We start from the raw sequence: 12,336 nt of genomic DNA, 5'->3' as shown, positions 1-12,336 counted from the left end.
ATGCATTATATACTTACCCTACATTTATTCACAATAATTTTAAATGTAGGCTTAATTACGTGTTAATTTTAGTGTTAAATGCCCAAATATTTCAGTTAGCCTATTAAAAGAATAATAATGTTAAATTATTAACTTAATAGACTTATTATTAGATTATTATTGTAACAGTTTATCAAGTGATAGAAATTACGTTCAATTTGATTTATTATGCACTATTAAGCTATACATATTTTAAATTAATATCGTTCGTATGTACAAGTATAATCTAAGAGGGGACTCGATTTCTCATGACACCGGCCATGCTTATATTTTTGGAAACACGTGCATAGACCGGCATAGACCATAGACTGTAAAAAAAAGGCATAGACAGTAAAAGAAAAGAACACATGGTGCAATGGCGTCCTCTAGTGTTTATCACGGCATTTACAGATTATTGTTATTGTCAAAGTACTTCCGGGTGCTAATACAGAGACGCGTCTGGAGCTGATATGTTCATTCATATAACTACATTCGTTTTTAATCATGTACCACCAACCCGTGCTGAAAAACAGACGGACTCTACTGGAGCGAGCGGAGAAGTTTATCTCCGATATATATTTCACAGACTGCAATCTTAGAGGAAGGTAAGCCAGTGCACTTCTGTTTGATATTTAATTATTAGTGTTCATGCAAATTCACTTATCAGTTTTAATGTTAAACGAACTATTTGTACTTAATAAGTCTTTAAATAATGAATATTTGTGTTTCTTTCTTGTAAACAAGTTATTGAAGGTTAATGAAAGACCTTTGACCTTGTTTGGTAGTTTGTTATGAGCAGTGATGTAAACACTCTCATTCACTGCAGACTGTTTGGAGACACTCATCCACTTGAGTCCATCACTGCGTTCCTGTCGGAGAAGAGAATTCCTTATTCAGAGGCCATCCAGCAAAACTTTCAGCCTTGTAACGTTGGCGATGCATTCGGACCCACGTAAGTTGTGTAAATGTTTACTGTCCAACAAACTGTATAGCACTAGTGTATTGACTAAACATGTTTGGCAGGTGGTGGACGTGCTGGTTCAAAGTGGTCTTGAAGATCCCTGAGGCCTGGAAAGAGAAGGAGGTCCATTTGAGATGGGAGAGCGATGGAGAGGGTATGGTGTGGCGGGATCACCAACCAGTTCAGGTGTGGAAACCCAAGACCAGATCATGATCTCATGAATGACATTTAACATTTAAGAGTTCACGCATTGTGAATTTTTTTTCAGGGTTTGACCAAAGAAGGTGAGAAGACCAGCTATATTCTGACCGAGTGCTTGAAGGACAGTGAACCTCATGGGTTAGTGGAAATCTAAAGTCTGACTCCAAACCTGATATACATTTGCTTCCATTTTAATGTTTTAATCTCATATTTAAGCATTACCCTATACGTGGAACTTGCGTGTAATGGACTTTTTGGAGCCGGACAAGGTTCCATGATTGCCGCCCCCGACCCAAAGAGGAAGTTCACTCTCCAGAAGGCCGAGCTTGTTGTTTTCAATCGAGATGTTAGGGAGCTTCTCACCGACTTTGAGATGCTTGTGGACATTGTCAAGGTATTTTCACATTGAACTGTGATGTTAAAGGTAGGGTAGGCAATTTTTGGAGCGGCTAGCAATAGCGAGCTAGCTTTGAAAACATGAGATCCCTCCAAAGCCACGCCTTCTTCAAAACACATGAACGCATTCAGCGGAGTTTGCAAAGCTCGGTTGCGGTGCCGAATGCAATGATTGGACAAACATTTTATGGTCCTACTACGCCTTCCACAGACGATATATATACATATACATTTAAACCGCTTTACTTGGTGATTGCTATCAGGATGTGAAAAGACTTTCAACCAGCAAAACAAAAAATGTTTCTGGAACAAATCGCCTACCCTGCCTTTAAAGTGAACAGTAGAACAAAAATGTAAACATTCCCAGTCAATTTTTTTTTTGCTGTTTGCACAGTTACTAGGAGATGGAGAGCAGCGTGGATTCCAGGCCTTGTTTACAGCCAATGAGATGGTGAATCTGTGCGATCCAGCCAATCCTACTTCATTTGCTGCTGCTCGAAGTCTAGCTCAGAAGTTTTTTGCCCAGAAAAATGGGGAAAGCCAACATGTGGTCCATGCCATGGGCCACTGCCATATTGACTCGGGTAATATTAAATAATTATTACTTCACTTCGTTATTTTTTTTTTTTAATTATGACGCTTTTGGCAGGTGGAAATATACTCTAATGTTTAAAAGTTTGGGTCAGATTTTTATATTTTTGAAAGCAATTATCACTTTATTCAGCAGGTACACATTACATTGATCAAAACTCAGATTATAGACTGACTGACATTGTTAAAAAAAAAGATCTATTTTAAATAAATGCTGTTTTTTTTTTCTATTCATCAAAGAATCCAGAAAAAAAAATGTTTGCATCAACAAAAATATTAAGCAGCACAAATGTTTTTAACATTGATAATAATTAGAAATTATTAAAATCAGCATATTAGCATGATTTCTGAAGGCACTGAAGACTGGAGTAACAATGCTGAAATCTCAGCTTTGCATCACAGGAATAAATGACATTTCAAATTGTGATAAAATAGGATAGTCATGTTAAAATTGTAATAATATTTCACAATATTACTGTTTTTACTGTATTTGATTAAATAAATGCAGACTTGGTGAGCATAAGAGACTTCTCTCAAAAACATTAAACATCATACCGACCCCAAACTTTTGAATGGTAGTGTACATAGGAAATGTTAAATCTTGTTGAATTTGTTCATTCCCATCCTCAGCTTGGTTGTGGCCGTATGAAGAGACCATCAGGAAGTGTGCTCGCAGCTGGGTCACTGTGATCAGACTGATGGAGAAGAACCCAGAGTTTGTCTTTACATGCTCCCAAGTACGTTTTTGTTACAGATTTTCTTTGTTTTTAGGTACAACTAGAAGGAATTGCCTTGACTTTGGCCATCAGCCAATTGAAAATGCTTAATAAACATACTAAATGTATGGATAGTTAAAATGTAAGCATGCAACAACAAAAAAAAATGTTAGGGTTAAGGGATATAAAATATATAATTAGCTCAGTACAAAGCAATAGATGTCAATGAAATGATAAAACCACAGATGTGTTTGTGCAGGCACAACAGTTCCAGTGGGTGAAGAGCTGGTATCCAGGTCTGTTCTCAGAAATCAAGCTCTTTGTGCAGAAAGGCCAGTTTATTCCAGTCGGAGGCACGTGGGTAGAGATGGTAGGACACCAATTGTTGTTTGTTTCTTCACCGCATAGTTCACCCAAAAATGATGTCATAATTACTCGCCCTCACGTCATTCCAAACCCGTAAGACCTTTGTTCATCTTCTGAACACAAAATAAAGATATTTTTGATGAAATCCGAGAGCTTTTGGTCCCCTTCATTGACAGCAACGCAATGCTCACTATCAAGGCCCGGAAAGGTAGTAAAGACATTGTTAAAATAGTCCATGTGACTCCAGTGGTTCAACCTTTATGTTATGAAGCACTGAGAATTCTATGTCTTTACTACCTTTCTGGGCCTTGAAAATGGTAATAACGTTGCAGTCTGTATAGGGTGGTCAGAAAGCTCTCGGAATTCATCAAAAATATCTTCATTTGTGTTCCGAAGATAAACAAAGGTCGTACGAGTTTGGAAAGACATGAGGGTGAGTAATTAATGACAGAATTTTCATTTTGGGGTGAACTAACCCTTTAACAAGCTTATTTAGTCTGTTTCTTTGTATCAGGATGGAAACCTGCCATCTGGAGAGTCCATGGTCAGACATTTTCTACACGGCCAGAACTTCTTCAAGGATGAATTTGGACATTACTGTAAAGAGGTACTTCTGTTTGTCTAAAAACAAATGGATACATTCAGTCCCATAACAATACAGTTTAAATGTAGTTTTTTTTTTTTTACATCATTATCAGTGTTGAATTTGATGCAGTAACTCATGGTCACACCGTCAACCAGGTCTTGAAATCTTTGAAATTTACTGGGAAAGAACAGATAAAGAAAGAAAACAGTGCATATCTTCTCTCCAAGGCTGAGGAGGCCATGAGAACCTGAAAGGAGGGCACATGAGGCTGTATATCTGTCAGACACAAGCTTGAGATGAGATAAAGAAACAGAGTTAACCAAACCTTTTAAAAGTGGTCCTGTCATGAGAAATCAAATTTTCCTTAAACTTTGTACCATTAAAACATCCTGCAAGTCATAGCTTAAAATGTCTTTCACATGGGCAAAGACATTTGCATATGACTCCCACCAGAACAAGACATTGACGAATAGTTATGCATCATCACACCATAAGCTACTGGCGCTCAGTTGCTTAAGGGCTGATACCGTCTATCCATCTTTTTCTTAATGAGCCTACTGCGTTTTTAGATTATGGGAGGCACTTCCGGTTTGGGGAAGTTCCGTTCAAAAAGACTGAGACAAATCATTTCAACTCATTAGGTTGTGCTACAAATAATCCTTATCCGTCAGTTTGATTGAATGTGCTGAAAAAAATATCCTTTATATTCTATTATCAGACGTCAGGAGATAAGTATTTTAATGTGACATGGTATTAAAAGAATATTGATGGCAAAAGCTTTCAGTCGCTACATTCTTTTCCTCCTGATTATTTTCTCTTTTTCATTGTATTACGCTGTAACAGTATAAAAAGACAACAAATACTGTGCATTTGTGGTCTGCTCTCCCGATTTAATTTATGATACATCTCATGAATAATTCACTGGAATGCACTAAGAAGCTTCTAGCATTCAAATGGCATTGTCTCCCATTTTCACTTCTAATCCCTGTTAGCAGTGTTTAGTGGAAATGTTACTAAAGCAGGTAAATACAATATCTATTGTCTGTAAAAATTATGGAAATTACTTCAAAAATGTTCATTAGCTTGAACATTGAGTGATACAATTTTAATTAAAGGGATAAAAATGAAAATTCTGTCATCATTTACTCACCTTCAAGTTGTTCCAAACATGTACAAGTTTCTTTGATCTGTTGAACTTAGAATAAGATATTTTGAAGAATGTTGGTGATCAGACAGTTGACTTCCATAGTATTTTTTTCCCCTACTATGGAAGTCGATGGCTGCCGTCAGCTGTCTGGTTACCAATATTCTCGTTGTACTCAGTTTTTGAAAATGCTTATTGTGTTCATAGAGCGAACCTTTTGCTAATTGTTTATAGTTTAACGGAAGTTACTCCCATAATTTGTGCTAATCATCATGGGGCTTAGGAAAAGGGTGGATACCAGACGCGAGCATTCTTGCAGACAATAAAAACAAGTATTTCCTTAGACTTAATGTACATAAACTACAGTATATGATATTTTACTGCCATCGTGCAATCAGTAAAAAGTAACTGTAGTCTAGTCTGATTAGGACTATATATGTATATCTTATTACAGTATGCTAGTCACTGTTATAAAAAAAACCCACTTCCTGTACTAATTCACTGGCTAATTAATTAATTCAATCTCGCACAGTTCTGGCTGCCAGACACTTTTGGCTACTCCGCACAGCTGCCTCAGATCATGAAAGGAAGTGGGATCTCTCGTTTTCTCACTCAGAAGCTGAGCTGGAACCTTGTTAACACATTTCCGGTGGGTGCCTATCTCATCTGTACATATGAAAACCCTTATTATGGTTGTTTGCGATGTTCAAAATCACATGATTCCTCTTTCCACCAGCACAACACGTTCTTTTGGGAAGGTATTGATGGGACACCGGTTCTCACTCATTTTCCTCCGGGTAACTCCTATGAGATGAAGGGTAAAGTGGAAGATGTACGTTTTTCATCATGTAACGTATCATTTGCGAGCTCCCTCTAATGAAGGGCCAGCTCATTTCTCCTTCCTTTACTCAACACAGCTGATTAACACAGTGAAGAACAACAAAGACAAGGGACGAGCCAATCACAGCGCAGCCCTGTTTGGTTTCGGCGATGGGGGCGGGGGCCCAACACAGCTAATGCTTGACCGTCTACAGCGTGTCCGGGACACTGATTGTCTGCCAAAGTCTGTTTCCCTTCTGAGGGTGTAACACTAAAACACCCATTTCCTGTTATTTTTCAGAGTATATAAATACATAAATATTATAATGTACTTACCCTCTGATGCATTCATGACGTTATTCAAAAATACTTACCAGAATGAGTCGTCCTTCAATTGGATGTGAGATTTAATGAACATGATTATGTCATTCAGGGTTCAGATGTCAAGTCCTGATGTCCTGTTCTCTCAGCTGGAATCGGACTCATCGCTTCTGTGCACATGGGTTGGCGAGCTCTTCCTTGAGCTGCATAATGGCACTTACACCACACAAGCAAAGGTGTGTGTCCATCTTCCAATCCCCCAAATAGTGCACTTCCTAACTGCATTAATTTTCATTGTTGATTTGATAAAGATGCAGAGGTCAACTTTTTTTGATAGTCAAAATTTTGCAATAAAAAACAGTTTTACTTTCTATTCTGGAAATGGCTGGTTTTGGTTACTGTACCTTTAAGACTTTGTCTAAATGACTTGTGTTATGATTAGCTAACCTCCACTTACTGACGTAGTTGACAACTTTATTCATCAAGGGAGGACTGCTGAATACTTACATATGCGTTGATATATGGGGAGTTGTCATTTGCTAATATGCCAATTGTTCCTAAATCAATACTGTCAGTTTCTGATTGACCAGCTTGGTTTTTATTTATGTTCTGAGTCAACTTGAATGGGAAGGCCCCCTTTAATTTATCTTTTTTTTCTCTGTAGATAAAATTGGGAAACCGTCAATGTGAAGTTCTGCTTCATGACGTTGAGGTGGCTAGCTGTCTGGCCTTGTGTAAAAAAGATAGCTTCAAATATCCAGCATGCAAACTTCAAGAACTATGGAGGCAAGTGCTCAAGCTTTAAAGGGGTCATATAATGCCATTTTTGTACAAGCTAATATGATTCTTTAGGGTCTAAATTAAAAGTTTGTAATATACTTTAATTAAAAATTCTCATTAGTATTGTAAGAAAACACTTATTTTACCTGGTCAAAAACAGCTCTGTTTTCAGCACGCCGTTTCAGTGCATATGCCTTTAAATGATAATGAGCTTTGCTCACCCCGCCTCTCTGTTCTGTGCGTACACCGTTTGTAACACAATAACCATAACGCGTTGTTCAGTATAAACGTGGAATTATGAATTATATTGAGAACGTCATACATAGAAAACATGCCGTAATGTACCCTGACTGAGTGTAAACCTTAGACGCATTCATCGTGAAGTGTGCAGCTAGCGATTTGCAAAGATTAATATATTAATATAAAGTTTAATAAAACGTTTCACTCACTTCCGTTCTTCTGGAGGTTCAGTAGGAACACGAATATCTGGTACCGATCCTTTTTAGCAAAGCTTCTTAGCAAATCCAGCTTTATACTGATCCTCGTTTATAAAGCAGTCTGGTGTGTGAAATGATTCGCGCAAACATGAAAGCATTGACGTTGCTCGTGTGGAATATTCCCTTCGAAAACAAAACTCAGCCACTGCGTCTTCAGCGGTTCGGATTCAGGAACATTAAAATGACTGTGTTCGTTATTACACCCAAGAACAGAACACCACAATCGCTTAGACGCCATTCTGCTCATAGACAGTGGTCCGGCACATCAACAATGACCGCGCCGATCCGGTCCGCGCCGCGCAGACTATGATTGACAGCTACCTCATGTGCGAGGGCGGGTCTGTGTTGAAACGCTCCCGTCAATCAACAATCGTGGGAGGGGCGTCCGTTTTATTGACGTCACAAAAACGAACGGCTCGATTTGAGGCAGGGGAAAACATATAAGGAGATTAAAACAAAACCACTGGATGGATTTTTATCATTATATGATGTTTGTGTACAGGCACTGCCAACACACATTTCAGTACAATCAACTTGTAAAAGTGCATGTACCATTATATGACCCCTTTAAATATTCTGATGATAAGAGCATAGCTGAAATCTCAAGTGGCTCTCTGCATGTCTCTATTTTAGATTGCTTCTACTCAATCAGTTCCATGATGTGATTCCTGGCAGCTGTATTGAGATGGTTGTTGAGGATGCTTTACAGTACTATGACGGTAAACCATCTGCCTTTACCACGGACCATGGCCGATATATTAAAGCCGATAAATAATGGATTATTTCCTTCAGCTGAGACACTTCAGATGTGCATTATGTGTGCCATGATTGCTTTGAATTGCTTGAAGTATGATTGGAGCCACTTCGAAAAGAAAAATACAGTTAATGCAACGTGCAGCTCAAGTCCATTGTGTATAGGCTACATAAAATTATAATGAGAACATCATTATAATTGTGTGCTTGGTACATGGCTTTTAATAGTGAGATTTTTGTTTTTGTAATCAGGCTGTCAAAAATTATATAAAAAGTTTATTAATTTAGATTTATCGGCCAATATATCGGTTTTCAAATATAAAGAATAATCGATTTATCGGTAGCAACCAAAATGTTCATATCGGTGCATCCCTAATATTTAGTTCTAAAATTCGGTTTTAATATTACAATTAGTTATGTTAAAGAGATACTTGATAATTCTGGCATCATTTACTCAACCTCATGTTGTTCCAACTCTTCATTATTGTCTTTTTTCAGTGGAACACAAAATAATTATTTTCCATACAATTAAAGTGAATTGGGCTTGTCTGTGTCTAACTTTTAAAAAAACTCATAAAAGTACCAAAATTATATGATTGCTTTGTGTGTTAAATGTTGAAATTGAGGTCATTTTCTGAAATTGGCATAGCTCTGAAATCTCATTCACACTTCTGCATGTTCAAATTTGAGGCAGCATGTGTGGTTACAAGACCTGTGAGAACTAGTGGCACTTGGCATCAAAACTAGTGCATGTCCTCACATGGCATATTTGAATACTTCAACAAGATTTGATATGATATGATTTACCAAACAAATTCCTCGATGCACAAAAAAAGATAGACTTTGCCTCAACAGATTGTGTGAATGGAAAACTGGATTCACCAGCAGACCAATCCCATTGCACATCATCTCAAATGTTGCTTTAGTCATCCTAAAAAATGCCTGAGCCAAAGCTTGTCATCAAAATGAGTTATTATTACCTCCTAGAACTCTCACATCATCCGATTATGTTAGATTTGGAACAAAATGAAGATGAGTAAACTATGACAAAAAACTGATATGTACAACCCGTTAACTGTTTTTTAAAGTATGACAAAGCTAACATAAGTGTTATTATCTTGATGAAGATCACGATGAGCATAACCTAATGAACTTTGTTTTCAGAGATACGCACCGCAGGGTCTAGACTACTTCTTGCTGCTTGTGAATCACTGGGATCCTCTCCTGACAAGGGTGTAGGATCAAGCACAGCTGTACTGAACACTTTACCCTGGGAGAGAACTGAAGTCATATCACTTCCAGGGGAGGGCACTAAAATGAGATTAGGTACTTCCCGCTTACAAAACATAGCATTGTTCAGATGACCTTCTTTTGGGTAGACTTCAAAGATAGCGTCTATTCATATCTAATGACAAGGTTAGATTTGATTAAAGTACAGTAAGGCTCATTGAAGCATATCCACTATTATAGTTTCCACCTGTTTCCACAGCCTTGGTGAGAGTACCTAGCGTGGGCGTAGCTCAAGTCACCGAGATGGCTGAGCCTACAGAGCCTACAGTCTCTGTCACAATGATGGTACTTAATTCCCTTGGACATTTTCCATCATTTCACAATTTTCTTAATCCCACACATTTTCGTCATTCAGTGGGTGCTCTTTGTGATGCAGGTCGATGGGACCATTATGATGGAGAATGGCCTTTTGAAGGCCACAATTGACCAAACAGGTCGATTGATGTCTCTGCATTTAGTCCAAGCAAACAGGTGAGTCATAATGTTGGCCTTCAAGCAGAGTGCACAATCTTGTAGGGTTGTTTATAGAACTTACTGCTAGCAACTATTATGATTTCAGGGAAACCATTTCTGAGGGTGGCTTTGGAAACCAGTTTTCTTTGTTCGATGATGTGCCTCTGTATTGGGACGCTTGGGATGTGATGGACTACCACCTTCAGACAAGGTGAGCATGTCTCTTGTCACATCAGTGGGTGGGATCGGATTCATATGAACCCAGCTTTGAACTCTGTGTGAACTTAAGTTAATGTCATAACCTTGATGGCAATAAATCTACTTTCCCAGGAAGCCTGTAATTGAGCTTGTCGAGCCGGTTAAGGTAGTGAGATCTGGGGGGGTTCAGGGCAGCGTCTCCTTTTCGCTAAGGATCAGCGGAAACAGCACTATAAGACAGGAGATTATTCTGGATGCTTGCTGCCCCTATATTAAATTTAATACGCAGGTGAGGAAGGATGAATTACAACTAAGTTTGTAATCTTATGCTTGATATTTAATCACCCAGCTGTTCAAGAAACTCTGTAAAGCGTAATGCATATCTTGTTTCCAGGTGGACTGGGAAGAGGCACATAAGTTTCTGAAGGTGGAGTTCCCCGTGCAGGTGCGCAGCCCAAATGCTACCTATGAGATCCAATTCGGACACTTGCAGAGGCCCACTCATAGAAACACCTCCTGGGACTGGGCTCGCTTTGAGGTACTGCAAACTTGGTTTATTTTCTGGTCATAGAAGTATAGCCCCTATCTTTCTGAATGGCCCAAAACTGGTCCTATTCTAAATGTCGCATTCAATCCTAGCAGTCTTCCTCAAGAGTCCACATTCTGGTGACATTGCAGTAGTAGATTGTCGAGTAGTAGTCCGCCGTGAAGTCCTCACTTGCGGGCTTGGAAAAAGGGCACAATGAGGGAGCATTGTGGCTAATAAGAGGTGCTCGTGAGCACCCTTTAGAAACATGAAATTATAAATCTCCTTAGTCTTGTTGGCCTTGTGTGAGAATAGGCTACGAGGTGTCCAAGTTCACGTCAAGTACTTTGTTTGGGACTCTATTTGCCAAGTGCACATTTCCGTAATCTGTTCAAGCACCAATAGCTCAAATCAGGCTAAAAACTGCCTTTTTCTGGTTGGTCCAATGAAAGCACTTGCATGTTCAAAACCAAAAGGACCATGTCTTTCCCAATGGGATGACTGGTTCTATTAATTTGAAGATAGGACTTTGCTTCCTACAAACCACCATATTGAACGCTGCAATTGGGTTTCTCAGCAGCTGCCATCTCTCCTCTTTATAATGTCTGTGGTTTAATGTTCTCTTGGAGAATATTACGTTATTTCTATGATTTATTTAATAGGTGTGGGGACACAAATGGGCTGATCTGTCTGAGCATGGCTTTGGCGTGGCTCTTCTTAATGACTCCAAATACGGCTACTCGGTCCATGAAAACATCATGACCTTGTCCCTGTAAGTATTTTTCTCACACAAGTATAGACAGGTCATTAAGATGTTTTGCTAACACCACTGTTTTTTTCCCACAGATTGCGGGCTCCAAAAGCGCCAGATGCCAATGCAGATATGGGGCGTCATCATTTTACCTACGCATTGATGCCACATACAGGTTGGTACATCTCAAATCTAAACTATTAGAAGTAATTTCCAGACAACAATTAATAAAATCATTGTCTGAAAAGGCCCCTTCCAGGAAGCTTCAGTTATCCAGTATGCCTACAACCTGAACTTCCCGCTCCGTGTCTATCATGGTGCCATTTCTGAACCCTTGAGTGCGTTCTCTGTAAATTCGCCTGCTGTCATCCTGGAGACCATAAAACAGGTGCCCGTTCATGAAATGACCGGACGGTAACCTTTCCTAACAGATTTTGCCCACTGCGTCAGCACGAACTCAGTTTCCTTTTTTCTCACAGGCGGAAAGAAGAGAGAATGCCCTTCTTATTCGCCTCTATGAGTCTCACGGAAGCAGTGTGACTGCGACTTTGTCAACTTCCCTTCCAGTAAAAGAAGCCTGGCAGTGAGTACACAATGAATACTAACCTTCTGTTGTTGTATTGTCAGGAACACTAACAAATAACTTACTGTCTTTATAGTTGTGATCTCCTGGAGCGTCCTGATCCCAGCATTCCTGTGTCAAAGACCACCTCTGGAATATCCTTAACGTTCAAACCCTTTCAGATCAGATCTCTCCTCTTAATTATACAGTGAACCATTTAAATCCGTATCAGTTATGACGCAGGTACTTAAATCCCTTGTAAGTCCCTGAGAAGCTGCCATCACTTTTGGAAAATTTGCGGTTGCGCACACACAATTTCACTTTTCTTTAAAAATAAATAAATTTCAATGTTTGATTTACAATGTATTCTTCCTGTTATAATTTCCTCTCAACTAACTCTCTTACCT

At 38.9% G+C, this 12,336-nt stretch overlaps 1 protein-coding gene across 1 annotated transcript; it reads left to right on the top strand.

Moving 5' to 3' along the window:
- Positions 1-445: 445 nt before the first annotated feature.
- On the top strand, positions 446-12,248 carry man2c1 (mannosidase, alpha, class 2C, member 1). Its single transcript, XM_056264905.1, has 26 exons — positions 446-623; positions 845-970; positions 1,042-1,165; positions 1,248-1,318; positions 1,397-1,574; positions 1,971-2,160; positions 2,798-2,904; positions 3,143-3,253; positions 3,764-3,856; positions 5,512-5,628; positions 5,716-5,811; positions 5,897-6,042; positions 6,232-6,355; positions 6,784-6,905; positions 8,030-8,115; positions 9,314-9,475; positions 9,639-9,724; positions 9,816-9,910; positions 9,999-10,103; positions 10,223-10,379; positions 10,485-10,628; positions 11,279-11,388; positions 11,463-11,542; positions 11,616-11,755; positions 11,847-11,950; positions 12,027-12,248. Exons 1-26 carry the CDS (start codon positions 523-525, stop codon positions 12,139-12,141), a joined length of 3,090 nt encoding a protein of 1,029 aa, XP_056120880.1. The 5' UTR covers positions 446-522; the 3' UTR covers positions 12,142-12,248.
- Positions 12,249-12,336: the final 88 nt, after the last annotated feature.

Source organism: Rhinichthys klamathensis, unplaced genomic scaffold (genome assembly GCF_029890125.1).
Source record: "Rhinichthys klamathensis goyatoka isolate OS25496 unplaced genomic scaffold, OSU_Roscu_1.1 h1tg000228l_1, whole genome shotgun sequence".
Taxonomy (NCBI): domain Eukaryota; kingdom Metazoa; phylum Chordata; class Actinopteri; order Cypriniformes; family Leuciscidae; genus Rhinichthys; species Rhinichthys klamathensis.
Note: the sequence above shows the minus strand (reverse complement) of the source record. Positions and strands in the feature narration are given on the sequence as shown.

What these genes read in the sequence shown, in the direction of transcription:
- man2c1 (XM_056264905.1), top strand. Translation starts at nt 523, where the DNA reads ATGTACCACCAACCCGTGCTGAAAAACAGACGGACTCTACTGGAGCGA. An exon ending in GACTGCAATCTTAGAGGAAG is followed by an intron (nt 624 to 844) that starts GTAAGCCAGTGC and finishes CATTCACTGCAG; the next exon opens with ACTGTTTGGAGACACTCATC. An exon ending in AAACTTCAAGAACTATGGAG is followed by an intron (nt 6,906 to 8,029) that starts GCAAGTGCTCAA and finishes TCTCTATTTTAG; the next exon opens with ATTGCTTCTACTCAATCAGT.